The sequence below is a fragment of the Cebidichthys violaceus genome, unplaced genomic scaffold (assembly GCF_023349555.1).
Source record: "Cebidichthys violaceus isolate CVI_PGR_0920_01 unplaced genomic scaffold, fCebVio1.0.p SCAF_101, whole genome shotgun sequence".
Lineage (NCBI taxonomy): Eukaryota > Metazoa > Chordata > Actinopteri > Perciformes > Stichaeidae > Cebidichthys > Cebidichthys violaceus.
Genome location: NW_027176265.1, coordinates 533,043 through 552,346, shown reverse-complemented (window position 1 = coordinate 552,346; position 19,304 = coordinate 533,043). Strand labels below are relative to the sequence as shown.

Here is a 19,304-nt window from a genome sequence, read left to right as displayed (position 1 = left end):
CCAACCGCGACGCTACACACTCGCTCAACTGCTACCGTTGAGTTACACCGACATCCACATCTCGTTTGAAGAAGAATATGGATGCTGGTACACGCTCATTCTGGACTTGTGATAGTTACAGCTCTATTATCCCACTAATGGTCTAAGATATTCACATAACTCTTATCATGCAGGGATCTGTATTCATTAAAATACATATCACTAATCTTTCTTTGATCACAACTCTGAAATAACAATTGGAAACAAAAACATAACTGTACTGCTTGTCTCAATAAAAAAAGCCTAATGGCACTGTAACAAATTTAACAATTCAATTACATTAGCATCCGCCCGCCCCCTCAGAGTTTTTCATATTTAGATGAGAGATCAGTTTTGTCCCAAGAACTGCCATGGACTGCAAAAAATAAATCTAGCCGAGTGAATCCTCTAGCTAGAGGAGACGTCACGGACAAATTTCAAAAGTCAAAATGACTAATTTCCTGCAAATGTCCTCAAGAGTCCCAGCGTCGCGGGATCCAAACTTTCAACAATTTTTGCCTTGGAGATACTCGATCAGGCAGTGTGATACAGTTTCATGACTTAACAAGCCGACCGCATGTTCCCCATAAATATGCAGCTACTTTGACTCCAAAGTTTGTTTGCCGCTCTTTGTTGGCAGCCAATTAAATATCCGTGGCACAGAGTCAAGATCTCAAACAGTCTCCATGAGCCACAGCACATGGGAACAAGAAGTGCTTGTGACTAATGTAAACCACAGACATATTTACTCCCAAATCAAAACCAACTGGTGCTCACTTTCCTATAGTACCGACGTTACTTGACAGGTACTCGCATGTTTTTAAGTTGATTAACAATCCATCGATAATGCAGCTTAACCTCAGTGTGTTCTGTATCAGAAGCAAACCCCAGACATGCCCAAATATTTCTGATAGCAAAAGGATGTGAAGTCCACAAAGACCATAGACTCTCATGTCAGAAGGGTCAATTAACTCACATGAACAAATGATTTTTGTCCCTTTGTACATTTTGGCAGAATGTAGACACTCAAAGTGTCACAAAATGCACCGGGACGCTTCCTACAGTGCTTCCATGCGTTCACCATGCATTGCACACTCGCAGCTGCTGAAATGTCCAGCTTGACAAGTCATTTAATTCAGTAGTTGGGTCTCAAAATGCCATTTTTTTTCTTTCTTTTAACGGTGGGGAGAAAGTAGAGATAGAGAGAAACGACGGTTAGTAATAATTAGTTTCTGAACGCAACAATGAAGCTGCTGATAGACTGTTTTTGGGGATATCTACAATCTTCATGTGATAATTTTTCTGTGAAATATGGCTATTTACTTGCTTGCTATCTAAACAAAAATTTTTTAAATCTGCCCACTTCTTGTGTAAAGAAATCATATTAAATTTAGCGGTTCTTTAACACAAGCCTATCCACCAGAACGGGGAATCCTAATTAGAACTCTAATTGTACTTTTTGAAACATTCTTTATCAAATAAAACATGCAAAGTGAGTGTAAAAAATGCATTAAGACTTAATGATATCAGAGTTAAACTTGCAAACAGTGCAAGTAGAATGATAATGTTACTCATTTAAAACTAAAATACAAAACAAATAAGACTCCTCTGGACATTGGTGCCAGATATTGATGCGTTTTCTGAAAAAAATTACACTTCAAGACTCCATAAACAACTAAACGAAGAGTCAAAATGGACATTTTTTTGGAAGGTGCACGGGGTTTCAAAGAGTACAGGGTCTGGTTTAGTCAGCCAGTCCAGGCGAGGCGATGCGACGCGACGCGCGCACACACACACACACACACACACACACACACACACACACACACACACACACACACACACACACACACACACACACACACACACACACACACACACACACACACACACACACACACACACACACACAAGCTCATACCTATCGTTGACAGGCTTTGACCATCGTAATCTGCTAGGCCGGAAAGCCTGGTAGAAAGCAGTGGACGGGTTCCTGTATTTTAATAAGGGGGAGGGAAGGAAACACAGACAAGAGAAACATGAGTAAAAGGAAAGGAAACGTGTACTCTGGGAGAGAGAAATGAGGGGGAGAGAGGGAGACTGTGAAGGAGAGGAGAGGAGGATCCTAAACCACACTGAGAGGTCAGGTCAGAGGAAATGCTGATGCAATCCAGATCATCTAGTGCCATTACTGCCAAACACATTCATACCCACCCTGTATCAATTCTTGTTAATTGTCATTTGAAATAATAACTGTAAAGTGTCAATCTCAAAGATTTCCATTTAAATAAATGTCTGAGAAGTTATCTATCTCTGAATGAGGTAACAATATGGTGATTAAGCCAATGGCCCACAAATGAACGTATTGCAAAATGTATACACTTGCAGTATTACGAACTGGGTGTTTGTGGTTACTGCGAACGCAAACCGAATACTTCCTGCTGGCAAAACACAAGTTGCCTTATCATGAAGTAGTCACAGGAAATATAACGTTACTGAACGCTATCGTAAAAAGGATTTTACCCAAATCAACCAGGACTGAAGTCTTAAGGCTTGCCACTTTAATGTGCTAAACCAACATCTGGTTATATTTACAGGTGTGCTGTTAGATGTGGCAATAAAATCTGAACAACTAATCAATTTTCTCTTCCAGTGCAATAAAATACAAATGTTTAAGACAAAAAAGAATGCAAAATGTTTTGTTTGGTACTACATAAATCTGTAAAACCCAGAACAAATGCTTAAATAGACTTAAAATTGGACAAAAGTGTTGGTCATTTACAGTAAACAATGTCAACGGTCACCACCGATCAGGGATGATCTGGACAGGAAGTCATCTATTAACGCTCATGAATTCACTAAAACTCAAACTACTTGGCCAGACTGATTTGTAGGATAGAAAGTGAACTCTAAACAAGGGGAGTTTTCCTGAGAGGAGATGCAATTACGAACCACATCAAATATTCATCAGCTTTCAGGTAATTGCTAGCACAGGATGTAAATGATATAATCTCAGCCCTGATGCCAGATGAATTTAAAAACAGTCAAGTAAGCTTGACTACAATACAGACAGCTTTATTGTAAGTGAAAGTTTGTATAGTATTAGACTGACAAGCGCACGCTCCTGCTGGGTTCAAGCTCATGTCGGTTCACCTTCTGTCCAAACCCGAACTGTAGAACTTTGTATAAATGGCTTGTCCTACAATAAGAACACGGGGGGGTCAACTGGAAAACAAAAGCAGGCGAGATAAGGGAATTCATTTTCGAAAACTAAAAAGCAAGGATTAACGATCCACTACTGTATTCAAGAGTGATTTACAGCAGAGATTCCATATCTGAGCCCATGACAGATTTATCTGCACCACACCGCACAAACAGCAGCTCAGGACTTTCAAGCTTCCTCGTGCACTGGTGAGGTATTTAGACACCGCTGTAGTTTAAAGAGCTCACAAACAAGACTCTTCAACTGTGAGCTCGGCTCTCTGAAGGAGCAAGAATTCCTGGTTTTATTGGGACAAGCAGAGTTATCGCAGGAGAAGCTGAGAGAGAGAGAGAAACAGCGAATCAAAATCAAGGAAATGGAGAATTAGAAAAGTTGGGGAAAAGGGGGAGACGTGGCATGTCACCTCAAGTGTGTTTCTCAGTCCTTTATGACGCACTGTGACAGTCCCCTGGGTTGTTTATTTATATATGTATGAGTATCTTTAATGCAACAGGTGCCTGGAGTAACAGTACAAGAGTAACAGTACAAGAGTAACAGTACAACTGTTCATTAAGATTCATTTGACTGAGCCCAAAGCTCAACACACAATCATTTACCTAATAAAAATAAAAATGTGTTTGCAATTTATTACAATTACAATTCATCATTTAGTCCATCAACAGAAAAGGAATCGGCAACTATTATGACAAGTGACTAATTGTTTGAGAGTTTTTTTCAAGTAAATATGCCAAACTTTTTAGCTGGTTCCAGCTTTTCAACCGTGAGGTTTTAGTGCTTTCCTTTGTCGTTTACGATCGTAAACTGAATCCCTTCAGAACACTTTTGGAGAACACAAGATATTTGTGTAAATTCACCTCGGGCTTTGGCAATATAAAAGGCACAATTTTACTATTTCCTGACACAACCATTATCTACATTATTATTCTGCAGATTAACGCGTAAATAAATAATGGTGAGTTGTAGCCGTCATCGCACATAATTCAGATCATTGGTTACGATCATATTAACCCTCTGAAGCAGTCTTGGGGCGTTTTTTGCTCCCGTCACAGTTAACTCTCTGTGGTCTTGACTTTGACTGAAATATATCAGTCCTGCACCTCAACAGAAACAGTACAGTCATGGTTAGATGCAGAGAGAACTCAAAAATGTCTTTTGTGCAGTATAATAAGTTGAATTTCGATCATTTCTTTTCCAAAAAATGGGAAACAAATGGAAGTTTCAGTGACTTTTTGTCACGTGACTGTTGGTCTCAGCCGAGTTGATCATGGCTCCATAGTTGCAGAATTTACAGTATCTGGTTAAATTCAGGGCGAGATTTTAAATGACACATTTAGAATAAAATATATTTTTTAATTTTAAGCTTCGTTTTGGTTACTTTTTCTGCATTTGTCGCACATGACCCGCCGGAAAGGTGAACATCTGACGATAATGACAGCGGTTACAGCTTCTGGCTGTGATTAACGGTGTAGTTTGGGCGTATTATTGAAGAAAAACATGCCTTTTTATGTTTTTCTTTTCGATCCCACGGGCGGATTTTGGGGTTTAGCGGGAAGAAGTCGTCATTACACAGCACGCGTTGTCACATTGTGACCTTCACAAATTTGGCCTAGTTGAGCTGTCGTAACTTGTTTCATTGCTAGAAGCAAATATTTAAGCGACTACAGTCAAATGACTTCCTCCATGTGTGAAAAGATAAGAAGCAGAATGTTGTTAGGTAGGTATGCAAATTTAACCTTCTCCTTGATTCCAAAACACAAGTGTGGTTTGCCAGAGCATTAATTTGACTGATGTGGATCAGTAAAATGTCTGCCATAATCAGGCCACAACAATGAAAACTTAATTTTTTCTGTCATTAGTAAAATGTATATATTATTGATATTGAGTGGCATCTTCGACTGAAAAATGCACAGCTTCTATTGAAATGAGAAATTGTGAAAGCTATAATTGCATTACTTATTAAAAGCTGCAACTATTTAAATAACTTTGTAATATAATGATTGAGAATCTGTTTAAACGACTACATTTTGATTTTAATAATATCACAGTGTGCAGGATTTACTTAGTTCTGTGCACTTTTACGGGTTGTAGGTTTCTTTTTCTAAATACATTCTGGACAGAAGTCTTTGCAGTTAAACATAACTTTTACAGTTCAAGTTAAAGAGCGTGACTGCTTACACGTTGAGCAACCATCCTGCAAATAGATGCCAAAAAGATTGGATCTCACTCTCATGTTGAGTTGCCTGAAGCGAAGTCATACTATGCTGTCAGATCTAAGAGGCCGTTCCCTGGTCTCATGATATGTGCTTCACAAGGGATTTAGCAGCCAGAGCGTCTGTCAATAGAGAAGCTTCGTTTGTGTCATGACTCTTAATGACACATAAAGAGCCTGTCAAGTCAAACAACAAGAGCTATTTGCAGTTGTTTTCAAGATTTACGATACATACATTTGATTAGTGAAGGCAATTGTTTTCAACCAGATTCAAATCCTTTTCTGTTACATGTTATGTAACAACAATGACATAACCATAATGCTCCGGCTTCAGCAGAACAGCAACTTATAAAAAAAACAAGCATGTCCACAAATCGCTGTGCTATTTTACAATCCCTTAACAATCAAGACACAACATACACGAGATGAAGACTAGAACCGCGAGCAGGACTTTGCCTGTAAAGCCCACTCGATCCTTAAGCTGCTGAATAAACACACGCTCCCTCGGGTCACTTGAGGAAAGCCCACTGCTTTCAATGGAACAAATTAAATTCCCTCCCTTTAAAATAACTTAAAAACAAGTCAATAGTCACAAAAAACACAAAAAGTCTTGCAGCATGCCACAAAAGACAAAACACGCTGCGCGCACACTGGGTTGTTTTCCTGAAGTTGTTTTTCCTGGAAACAACTCTTTGATGTGGCCGAGTGCACACGGAGTCGAGCAGACTTTATCCCTCCACTCATGTGACTATATATATATATATATATATATATATATATATATATATATATATATATATATATATATATATATATATATATATATATATATATATATATATATATTCTAATGTCATGGATACAAACCTCTCACTTTTTTAGGGGATTGAAGCTCCTGAGGGGAGGCAGAATAAAATTGTCATAGGGACGGGATGTGACCCAGCATTTGGAGGAGTTCTTCTCATAATGTAGTGATTAGGAGACACCGTGGGAGAGAGAAAGAGAGAGAGGAAGAGGCTCGATGGCAAACAGGGATGTGACCCTCTGCATGGGGGCCCAAAGACTACAGTCAGGCAAAGTCCCAGCTGTGCAGCTAACCACCACTGATAACACAAGCCTGCCCACTCTCCTGTGGGAGAGAGAGGAGAGGCTTGTCTGGGTATTTATGACTCAACTTCAAAACACCTCAGTAAATAAGATCACAGCTCAAGCTTTAGCAATGTTCTCCAACACCTCAGCAAAGACCAGCAAAAAATGTAAAGTCGGTGTAAGATGAGTGAAAATATGTCACACCGATATGGGCATTCTCGTAAAGCAGAGGGTGTTCATTTCTGCTCGGTAACACATAATTGTTACCGTGAGCACAGATGACTCAGGGTTCTGGGTTTGCTCATTCAGCTGATAGCATCGGCCTGGAGCTACAAAGCCACCCTATGTGCTCAATTTCACTTGGCCGGGCTCAAGCTCATTGACTCTGCCAGTTAAATAAAATGTAGAATTGGTTCCTGAAGCGTGACCCCGGCCAAGTGAACTTTGCCATTTACTGGCCCTCGGGTCTGTTTCTGTCTCGACTCGTCAGCTGCTATGTGATAACGCTGGCCCGTCACTCTCCGGATTCCTGCTAAAGTTTAAAAAAAAAAAAAAAGTTCTGTGCATTCACATCTCTGTGCAGATTAAGCACAAGCAGATTCCTCAGACAACATACGTACACTGGGTGTGTCTTTTGACAGTCTAACTGTGACATCAGAAGGAAAGCTTTACTTGGAAACATCTACTTTGCACTTCTCTAAAAGGTGCAGTATATAAATGTTTTACGAATATAGTTAAATCTTTTGCTTTTTTGCCATCTTATCAAATATTACATTTTCCATAAGACTTATGTTTTAGTCTTTGGTGACCTCTTAATCCCTTGAAATGAACATCCCAGGGACTGTCCCACTGTCACACGTTTGTTGCAATCCTACTTCAACGATGAAATGCCAACGCTCCCCTCCTGTGTTTGCTGAGCAGCATTCATTGACAGCACAGGAATATTTTCCATTGTTTGGTGCGGAGTCTTGTCCCGAGGAGGAGACGATGGCAGCGAAGCGGCCGAGCAGAGTGCTGAATGTAGGAATCAAAAACATGGTTGATAGATTAAATATGCAATCAATATGTATGGTGAGAAACCATACATATCAATTCAAAAGTCAGGTTGACTCCACAGGGTTTTAAGTGCACTTCTTCTGTGAACACGTCAACAAGTTAAACTTAGAGGCTGACTCAGATGAGGAACACAGAGGCATGAGTGTGTGAAAGTCATCACACCTCACTGTTGCGCTAACCAGCAGGTCAACATGCCTGACCATGGTCGTTATAGGGCTAAGAAAAGACCGACAGTGTTGATTAGATTAGCAAATGAAAAGCTTCAAAAGGATGAAAGGCCTCCGGTTATCAAAATGACTATTTGAGTCAGCGTTTTTGCTAAAGAAATGAAGTTATCGGAGTCTGATTCATGACACTATATGTTCAACAAAAGGGTTATGAAAAACGTATCTCCAAAGTGGTAGCAGTTACACTGAAACACTGAAACATAATCACAGGAAGTTATTTGATGGAACACAGGAGATAAATGACATCATCTGAACGAAGAAGAAGATGACTTCATTCACTTATGACGAATCAAACCCGATCCAGTGATAAACTGAAGTACCATATGTTCAGCAAATAAAACCGTTATCAGTCAATGACTCACGTCCCGTTTCCTTGTAAAAAAAAATCTGCTCATTGTAAGACAGTGGGGGGGAGGGGGGGAGGACAGAGAGTGGCTCACTGCTGACGAGAGGAGACACTCGAGACGAAGAAGAAGAGGAAGACGACGACGGAGGAAGTGTTTGACAGAATACGAAAGCAGACATCAAAGCAAAGAAGGAAACGTAGGTTCTTGCAAAAAAAAACAAGAAAAACCTGCGCCTTTCTTAGCCGAAGACAGGAAAAAAAAAAAAGTAGCGAAAGGTTTTTCATTGCCTGCGTCGATGTTAGATTAAACCTGCAGAACAGACATGACCTGAGTTAGCCTTCAGAGCAGGTTGTGCTGCTGATTGATAGAGATTTACTATTAATATGAATCTATTAGAATACAGATATAACAAAAAGTGGTATGAATTCACCGTTTAAGTCATTTTTCAAGAAAAATGTGATTTGCTGCTTTCTTTGTGATAGATTTTGTGATTGTGTCAAGACAAAGAAATTAGTTTTCGCCTTCAGTAATCGGTAGACATCACTTTGGGCTGTAAGAAGTTGTGATGGAAATCTCTCACAATTTTATAGAACAAACAAATAATCCGATAATCAAAATAATAATTGCAAGACTACTTAACTTGTCAATTAACTTGTTACAACTGCCCATTTCACATCTTAGACCAGTATATTGAATATCTTCTCACAACTCTTCCAAGGATCAAAATCAAGGGATCCTTACAATTGTTCATGCTATGTTCTTATGTTAAACATGTATTTAGACCAAAACTCTCACATGTTCAGCCTCAAAGAACAGTAAAACAATCTATTAGTCTTCACTTCTCAGTTGAGTAAAATGTTCATTGGAGAAATGCGGCATCCAGTAAGAACTGAATGAAAGGATCATCTTCTGTCCTAAAAGGGATGTGCCTCACTGTGTGTGGACTTAAATACCCAGAGACAATCAGTTAGGAAGAAGTTTGGGACGGACTGGAAAAAAAAAAAAAAAAAAAAACACTCAGTCAGTGAATGGTAAATGAAAAAGACAATGAAGAAAAAAAAGTTCCCAGACCCTGGAGACGCCGAGAAGACGCCAAACATGGCCACCCCCTGAAATCTCTCATTCAGCCTTTCTTCAAAACTTAGAGCCTCTCTTCAACTCTCTCAGCCAATCCCACACTGTCATACCAACACACACGCACACACGCACACACACACACACACACACACACACACACACACACACACACACACACAAGTGTGAGCCAGAGCAGTAGACGACACCCATTGAAAGCGAGCGGGGAGCACAGAGAGAGGACGGATGACTCAAATGCAGCTGCCTGCCATGCTTTCCACACATCCTCATTACTCACTATTCAGTCATGTCGGAGCTCCGTGGGGCTGCGGGCTCCGAAACCCTGTTGTTCAGCCCCTCGCTTCCCACTCTAGGAGACTCAATGGCTGAGACACACATCTCCACATTATTTAGAGCTAAAAAACATTTATATTCCACAGACTTGCAGTCAAACTTCTTCTCCATACCTACAAACTAAGCTCTGATCTGGGGTGAGCATTTACTTTCTTCTCCCCCTTCTTTATTTGGTTGTACTTGCTCTGGAATACACGTTTCACCCCTGTACTTTCAGATGTATTATTGCTCATCATTAGCATAAGACAAACTCTGAGAGGAGAGCAGTTCTGCCCAGTGCTTGTTCTCGCTCTTTCACTTCCTAAATTTTGCATGAGAATATCTGACTTTACTGTAAACCAACAGGGTTAGAGACACCAAAATCGGAAATACTTCAGATGAATTCTGAGTAAACTCTGAAGCGCCACAGATGTCAAGAAGGGTGTTGTGTTAAAACACATTCATTGCCAGACAATTCAAACTGATTTAGGCCCATCAACATATCAAAGGTCATGGTGTGCACCATGCTGCAGTCACAAGAAGATTGCTGGAGGGAGCGCCATCAGCTACAGGTGTTTTGTTTGAATGAACTTCAACTTTTAACAAGGTTTTCATGGTGATCATTAAGGCTGCAACTAAACATTTGTTGTATTATAGTTTACTGTTTTGTCTTTAATACGTCAGAAAATAAAAACTGCCCATCACAACAGGATGATGTCTTCAGATTGCTGGTTTCTGAAGATAAAAGTTCAAAACCCCGCTAAGAAATTGAGTTTACTATGACATATGACCAGGAAAAGCAGCAACGGCTAACATCTGAGCGCTGGAACTGGGGTATGTTTGATGTTTACATGTGAAAAAGGACTTTAAACTATAAACCGACTATACATTTTTGATAAAATGTATAAACCAGGCAGACACGCGGCTGACAACCTCGCAAATAAACTAATTGGTGCAGTGGAGACATTTGTTGCATGTATCTAAGACAATGCACGCAACACTTTGGCTGCTAACTCTCCCATACGGATGAACAGGGGACTCAGTTTTCTGCACACAATGCAGCTGGTAATAAATGATGGTTTTATCCCGTTTGTGCATCGGGTTGCAGCTCAGCAGCGGTTAAAAAAAACAATGTTTTCACTGCTGTATTTCCAAAAGGTAGGCTAACTGCTGCCTCTAAAATCCTTTTCCCTACTTAATACTCACTTTACAATATTGTTGGATCTTAGTCCTGAAGCTAGCCTGGCTAACTTTTTATGTTTAGAATAAATCCGTCTTTTTTTTTGTGAAACGTCTGATTTTCGTTAAACGGATTTAAGAGCAACATTGAGACTGGCTCAACACTTCTGACCAGTCTAAAATCTCCCATGGTCAGTAATCCTAATTGTATGAAAAATGTGTCATTAAGTTTCTGAAAACGCAGATGTAACTAATATTTGTGAACATCAAAAGTTGCGACACACAGCGGAACATTACTCAACCTCTCAGCTCAGCATAGCCCACTCTACTCCATGTTCAAAGTACAGACTGGGTGACAAGGACAAATGACTTGGTGCTTATTTAACATGTTGCAAACATTCAAAAGAGGAGTCTAACCTGTTCTGTACTGAGACCATGTTGGAAAAAAACAACAAACACCAACAGTTTGCACACCGTCTTCGATCCTGGAATAGCCTGCAACATACTTTGTGGCTGATTCGACGGCTTCCAGGACAAACTGAGTTAGTTCTGGTGGACCACCAGCAGCGTGGCTGTTTACTTGCTTTGGCAGGTCCACTCTAATTGGAAGTGATCCCCTGACCACATCTTGCTGAGATAACAGGGCGGGTCCTGCTATGCTAACTTATTCAACCACTTTGCCTCTTCATCAGATCTTTGAAACTTTAGAAACATATAACAAACTTGACATGTTCCAAAATCAAACACACTTCACCGTACCGTAAACTTTCACTCAACTGTAAAAGCAAAAAGAAGAGAGGTTTGTGTATGAACTGATCTTCTCTCTCTCCAGATTAATTAAACTAGAATGTGAACGGGGCAGCGAAAAATTGCAGCAGTTTAGAAGCAGAGAGCGAGAGTGTTAAGACCTCAGTTAGGGAATGACAAAAAAAACAAAAAATAAAACAAGAGCCAGAGAGACAGAACAGATGGGAGGCAGGGCCAGCGGTCCAGCCCCAAAAAACAGAGCTGGTGCAGACCCGTCTGCTCTGCCTGGGGCGTCCCACAATCACAGCCATTCAGGGATCCTGGAATGTATCCCCTGGAAGTTCAGGCAGGTCAGCTATCTGTGGAAAATAAGCTGCTCCCTTGTTTCCAGGCACCAAACTACAACCCCCAACACACACGCACACGCACACGCACACACACACACACACACACACACACACACACACACACCATCCCAAAACTGACTCTCCATCCCACCCTGTCCTCACTGCCTCCCCCTTTGTGTTTAACTGCCAAGAGATAAAAATGGAAGGATGGCAAGTACAAGCACTGAACACGTGTGTATTCAGACTAACCAAACTTTTGACAATTTGCTGTCACTCAACTCTCAGCAGTGAAAAACAAGCGCTTAAACTTTAATGTCATGAGTAACAGCGGAGGATAAAACTCCCAGCATTCAACCCTATTGCTTGTTCAACTGAACAAAACGACACACTGCAAGCGTCTCGTCACAAAATGACTCTCCAGCGGTCCAACCATTGTTTTCTAAACTGCAGGAGCCCCAGTTGGTGCCGGGACGACTCACACTTTCCACCAAGTTGAACTCACACACACACACTTTGCAGCTGACCTTTCAGAACTCTTCCACTCAGATTACAACTTTATCTGACATTTGATGTGTTGAGGAGAAATTAATCTTGTGGTTATTTGAGCTTCCACAACAGCATGATGACTTCATTTGTTGGCTATCAGACTTGTTGAGGAGGTTTGTAAACTTGGCAGCTGGTTTACTTCCCTTTTGTTAGACCGAGTTCATTGGCTTGTTTGCCGATACGAGCGGCAGTCACAAAATAAAGTTTATGAAAACATTTCTTGAGACTAGATGGTAGGTTTGCATCACCAGACTGACGAGGAACAATGACCTCCCACCAGGCTCTTGTATTTCACACTCTTTAACAGCCAAAAGGAGACTGTGGCTGAACTAGGTCCCTCAAGTGTGAAAGTGTAGGCTACATGGGTCAGGGTGATGTTTAAAAGCCAACAGGCAAAACTTCTCATCACCCGCGGAAGATATTCACTTCCTCCAACATCACTTCAGACTGCTTCAATTAAGACACCACTGTTCTTCAGCTTGATGAATGTAATGTGTGATGGATTCATTTGTCCCAGGGGCAGGCAGCTTTATGTCTTTACTTGAGAGAGATGCAACTTATCTTTCGGAAAAATTATTACAAAGTGTGGCTGAAGCACCACTGGCTATGTAGCAATTTTGTTGCAAATCAGACAACACAAAAAAACTGGAACCTAAATTATAGCAGCCCTATGTGGAACCCTATTTCACACAGCTTTTTCTTTTTTAACTTATGACAAGTGTGCGGTTTCAAGTATCTAAAATATAAAATCTTGTGGAAAAATGAGGAAATGTGTAGAGAAGAAGAAGAAGACTTAAACCCATCACAGGTCAGCAACAAAGCAACAGTTTGTTGAACTGATGAGTCAACATGGACGGGCCTAACAGGGACTTGTCTGAGGGCAGACATCGTCCAGCTGATTCAGTCGGGCCGTGTCATCGCTTCCACTGACACAGACAGCTTACGTTAGCCTGCTATCAGTGCAACAGTTGTGTGTTTGTGCACCCGTCTGTCTGTCCTCTCTACCTCCCTGTTAGTCCTGTCCTGTCCTGCTGCCAGCATCACCATAGAGACACAGACAGCCACTGATGTCACTCCTCTTTCCTTCTCTCTCTCACACACACACACACACACACACACACACACACACACACACACACACACACACACACACACACACACACACACACACACACACACACACACACACACGACTAGGAAACGGGCACTGGCCGTTCCTCTCATGAAATCAGTGACAACACACGTTTTTGCCCTCAGCACACAATGATTTGCCTCAGGAATAACTAGACTATGAGAGAGAAAAATCAGGCCTCAACCTCCTAAAGCACACAAACGCCTTCTCCTCTAGCTGTACCTTTCATGATGACCACTGAAGAACAGAACAGAGCACACTGAGATATGAATCAAATAAATTCAGGATAGACAATGCACGTGTGTGGGTGTGGGTGTGTGTCTCCTCGGCTTGCTTGTAATGGCAAAGAATGGCAACACTTCAGCTGAAGCTGTGTGACGGCCATCTGACAGACCCTTCAAATAGCTACATTGTTTACATTAGAAGAGTACAGTAGGAGAGTGAAGTACTGTTGGTATTTACAAGGTATAAAGTTGGGAGGTTGGGATCGTTGCCCAGGGCAAATTGACTAACCGTCTCACCTAGACAGACAGGAGGATAAAAAAAAAAAAACGGCTACATTTGGGGAGTTATTCCCTTCTCGGCTACGGCGTCTGTTGTAACTTATCCACATGCTTGTTAACGCCCCCCTTAACACAAACAGCCTGTATGGTTGAATGGAGGCTTGAGGGAGGAGGATGTGGGTCTTGTAAAGAGGCAAGTTACTATGCATTGTTTTGTGGGTATCATTGACAAAGACTAGAATATATACAGAATATCCTGTCTCTGCCCATTTATATTGGCTCACTACACCTCTAATACCTCCTTCCTCTCAATGTACAACTTCACACTTGGAAACGGAATTAAAAAAGAAGCGCTTTGTTTCATTGATCCTTAAATACAACCAAACATTTTATAGTTGTAGTGTGCCTTAAATTGGCACTGGTGAAGGGAGAGGCATTCTCCACAGCTTGGTGTATGACCACAGTGAAGAAGAATGCAACAAGGATGTTTAATATGAGGACAAACCTCCAGTTACACACTTACTACCTCCAACAATGTATCAGTGCTGCTCCAGGTTAAGACAGCATCTTGTGTCGCTCATAAATTCAGGCAAAGTGATAAATACTATAATATTGCTTGATCGCCCACATCTGAACAAAAAAAATAAAGCGGGAAACAGCATTTATGGAAGTGGAATCATTTCACATATTTGTATTATACCCTCTTACCTGTCCTCATCCACATCCATTGTAATATGGATGCCAAACAGGCTGTTGACAGCAGGACTGGGCAGGTTGAGGCCCCCGCCAATGAAAGGCTTGACACCGTCTTTCCCTGGCACCATGATGGACTTCTGCCTATTATCTTCTGTCTGGTAACTGAAGATGGAGGGAAGGCCTGTTGTTGCTCCTCCGTGGGCTCCGTGGGGCATGACAAGTCCTCCTGTGCCCGGCGTCTGACTTTGCACTCCTGGAGGTGTGTTGGTGGTACTGGGCACTGTGGCAGGTGCGTTCTGGACACTGCTGTGGGAGGTGGTGGAAGGTGCGGGGGCTGCGCCTAACCCTCCTGAAGGCTGAGTCTGGCCCACATGCTGCTGTTGGCCACTTCCCGGGAGGATGGGTGCCATGGCTGATGCATTTCCTACTTGCAGCAGGAGACCCTGGGCTGAGGCTGCCTCTCCACCAAGCCCTTGGGCACCTGGACCAGCAGGGGTGATTAGAGGCGATGGTACCTGGCTAGCTGAAGGCCCCGCGGGGAGAGCAGACATGGGAAGGTTCTGAGTGCTTGAGACAAAGTGCTGCTGACTATACTCCGGCTGACCAGTTGAGAGGCCAGTAGGATGAGTAGAATAGGCAAACTGCTGGGCCTGCGTGGCAGGAGGCATAACGGGAGTCTTCTGATGCATGGCACCATGGTGCACACCATTGAGGCTGTTCGAGAGGAAGTTCTGGGGAGCAACAGGCTGCATATTGACCTGAGCCTGTTGGGGTTGCTGCAATGCTGTAGTTGTATACCCCGTGGGCTGGAAGGCACTTGCTCCGCTCCCTACCTGAGGAGCCAAGCTGTAGCCTTGCTGCAGAGGCTCTGACGGGTGGGGGTGGGCGGGGTGGTGCGCGGCGGAGTAGCCACTGTCCGTGGTGTTCTCCAAAGTCTGTGCAGAAAAAGCACTGCTAGTGACCACAGAGTTATTGGTGGGCCCGAGCCCACTGTCCCGGTCTATACTGTGATCAAGGGTCACAGTTGGCTTTATGCTATCCACAGTCCGATTAACATTTGAATCAGAATCTTTCTCGTAGAACTCAGTGCACGTCCACCTACCCCGTCTGAAGGGTTCTCCAGTGCCATGGTCAAGTTTAATGACCCTGAAACGGGAACTACAGCTGGTGTTCACGGGAGCTGTGTGAGCTACACTGGTGGAAATAGTGGCAGCAGGGACTGTATTGATGACTGACGGATGGGTGGCTGAGCTCGGGACAAAGGGTTGAGTTGTAGCTGGCACAGGCCCTCCTAAATGATGTGGAGTGGCACGACCAGTGCCTATACTTGTATAAGAGAGTCCCCCGTTGACAGGGGCCGTGGTGGGCGGCTGAGCCTCCTGAGGCTCCCCTACGTTGTTTAAGGTCTCCTCGGAAGAACTCCGCTCACATGCACCTAAGTCGGCCCGTCCGACGTCAAATATTTCCGACGACACGTCCTCTGTCCGGGACTCGTCCGGATCGTCGAGGCTCTCGGTGTCGTCAGTGATGCTGCTGGCCGCCACCTGTGCCTGCGTTACGCTCGTGATCTGGAAACAACTTTTCTTCTTCGCAGGCATTTTCGACATGTTGACTACCTGCGTAAAGTCTTCCTCCGGATGAAACAAAAGTGCTGGACTAATGTCCTGCGAAAGTAATTCACAGCCGAGGGATATGACACAGACACGTACAATCACAGGACATTTCCATTCCGTACCTCTTCCTCCCTCTTGTCGGAGAAAAGTGTCACAACCGAAGCCAGACCCCGAAAACTCGGTTCCCTGTGTCCGGTCACAGCACGCGGGTGACTGGTGCTCCTATTCCGGCCTCTCTCTGACACCCGGTCGGCCTTCCCTGTGTCCCAACAGCGGAGTTGAAAACAGGCCCTTGTCAAAGTTCTTGTTCAGCTGCTGCCACCGGTACTTTAGTCTGAGGCGGGCCCGGTCTCAGCCCACTCTTCTCTCTCAGCTCTATGTATTTATCACCGACTAGCTTGAAGTTAGCTGATGTTAGCTAGTTCCCCCTACCTCGGTACCAGCATGTGAGAAATCATGATGTAAACAAATCCATTGGCTTTCCAAAAATAGAGTATAGAATCCAGCGGTAGACGGAGAAAACGTCTCAAAGTCTGTGAAGTTTTGCTTCTCGTCGTGTGGACAGCTCACTTTTGGCAGCTGCTCGTAGCAGCTAGCTGACAGATAACCACTTTACCACAGCGGCAGAAAGCTAACGCGGAGCTAACTCCTGCCTGCCGCTCTCCTGACCCAACCACTCGACAAGATGGCAAGAGCGAAGTGCATCCTGGGTATTGAGATCAAACTAGTTTTCTGTTATCTCAAAAAAAAAATAATCAACGCCACAGACGTGTGTCTTATGGTCCGCCCATGAAGTTGTATTTAATTATAAAATAACTTAGTTAGTATTACGTGAATAAAATGTCTCTGAACTATCGCTGTCTCTGTCGTCACTTCCGGTTAACGTCCCACCCGGTAGAAGCAGGAACGAGTTCGCCAGCAGTCGGCAGATGTTAGTTATTGGCTGATGTAGGGTTTATTTGAAGATTATACATCCAGATAACCTCATTAATTACAAATCTGAAACAATTCATATTTAAATGGGCTGTAGAACGTCTGATCTTGTCTGACAAGCAACTTTTCGGTTTTTGGAAACGTCTTTTTTAACTAATCTCTGTTGCCCGACGAGAAGTCTGACTATTCAGAGTTTAATCAACTGAGTCATAATCCTATTGCTTACTAGGGATAATTATGCTTAATGAAGGTGTCATTCATAAATGCACTCTTTATGAATGTACAGTGTGTGTGTGTGTGTGTGTGTGTGTGTGTGTGTGTGTGTGTGTGTGTGTGTGTGTGTGTGTGTGTGTGTGTGTGTGTGTGACTGAGATTAATAATAGTGTGTATATGCTATAATTTTGGTCACTGTGCACATGTGTATATGTTACACAAAACAAACAGCATACAGACACTCAAGAAGGTTAGATAAGAATTAAAACGAAAAGCATAAATTATAATAAACTGAACTGAGAATGAAACTGAACCAAACTAAAACTAAAATTATGCACCAAATCATATGAAATAGAGGGAATCATCTCATGTTGCCATTGCAGGAAGAAATCGGATGTATAAACTTGTCAAAGAATACAAATTAATCATTTATTAGCTATAGCAAAGCAGTCTCAACTCACTCCTCTTCTGTGAAAGTCAGTTTTCAACTGATTGTTATACACCAGCACACCTCTTGCTCTTTCAATATAAAGATGGTCTGAAAAAACTGAAAGAACAAAAAACTCAGGATTTTACTTGCCAAAGTAATATTCTACCAATTATATCATTACAGAAAACACTGGTTCAGCACATTGCCATATCAAACCAGTTAGTAATATAGACAGAAAGTATTTTTCTGGTTCATATCCAGTCATGTCCAGGAAGCAGGAAATGCCTCATACATATGGCCCATGACTATGGTGACTCCTAAGGGTAAAGCACAAAACAAAACACATTCAATCATCAAATGGAATACACTCCTGTCTATGTTTGGTATTTGCAGCATTTATTAATAATTTGGACAGTTTTGTCCTCCAGTTTTAACAAAGATTATTGCATGTGTTATCTCATTAGACATAGACATAGATATTAAACATGTTCCTAAGAAACAAATTTGTTCTTGAGAAACAGTTATGATCTACAGTTTCATACACCCCCATAAATCTGTTTTGACTCGGTTCGAAGACTGAAACTAGTCTTACTTTGGAAGAATAAAAAACAAGATTTACCATCACACTATAATTATGTTTTTCCATTAGATTCTTAAGGAACGATTGTTAACTAGTAAAACTAAGGCCCGAACTACAGCACACACACTAAAGTAGGACAGAACTATTCACAATTCGGGCAGACATTACAGATGTTTTAAATAAGGAGGTTTGGGCCTGTAAAACACCTCTTATTAGGATATTGTAATGCATCCTTAAGACAATGACCAGGTCATTTAAAAATTCACACCTTTATTTATACTGTATGAGCATGATGACTCATATGTGACTTTGGCAGCTCTCGTAAAGTAAGGTGTGAATGACGCACAGAGGTTTATATCATTTGGAGTCCCCAGTAAAACTGATGAACCCTTTTGGAAAAGAGGATATTTATTTTAAAGTTCCTTGTTTTCCCTTATTTCATCCACACTATTAATTACTTTATTCCCTGATGGTGACTCATTAGCAATGAACTGGTGATAGAGGTTATTGCTTCAATAAAGACCATTGAAGGCTTGTGATAGACAGTAGGACAATTTGTCACAAGATCAACACATGACACAAAGAAAAATAAATGAGTCATGACGTTGGCTTTGTTTGAGGGACGTCAGTTGTGATCGTGGTCAAGAAGTTGTTTTCTCTTTAATTGCCTTCTCCAAAAAGTGTTGGAGGAGGAATATTTTCTGACTATTTTCTGATGAGCCAAAAAACAAGTGATTAGTTTTTGTTGCAGATCTTGATTCAACCACAGATCAGGAGTTTTATAAAAAGTGTCACTGGGGGACATACTG

The 19,304-nt window shown here is 42.0% G+C and overlaps 1 protein-coding gene across 1 annotated transcript in view; it reads right to left on the bottom strand.

The window, feature by feature from the left end:
- The window catches only part of tsc22d2 (TSC22 domain family 2), a 28,693-nt gene extending 11,647 nt beyond the window's left edge, over positions 1-17,046 (bottom strand). Inside the window, exon 1 of the mRNA XM_068729372.1 lies at positions 14,739-17,046. Within this exon, the coding sequence (XP_068585473.1) occupies positions 14,739-16,333 (1,595 nt within the window). The 5' untranslated portion in view covers positions 16,334-17,046. The remainder of the gene's footprint in view (positions 1-14,738) is intronic.
- Between the last annotated feature and the right edge of the window lie 2,258 nt (positions 17,047-19,304).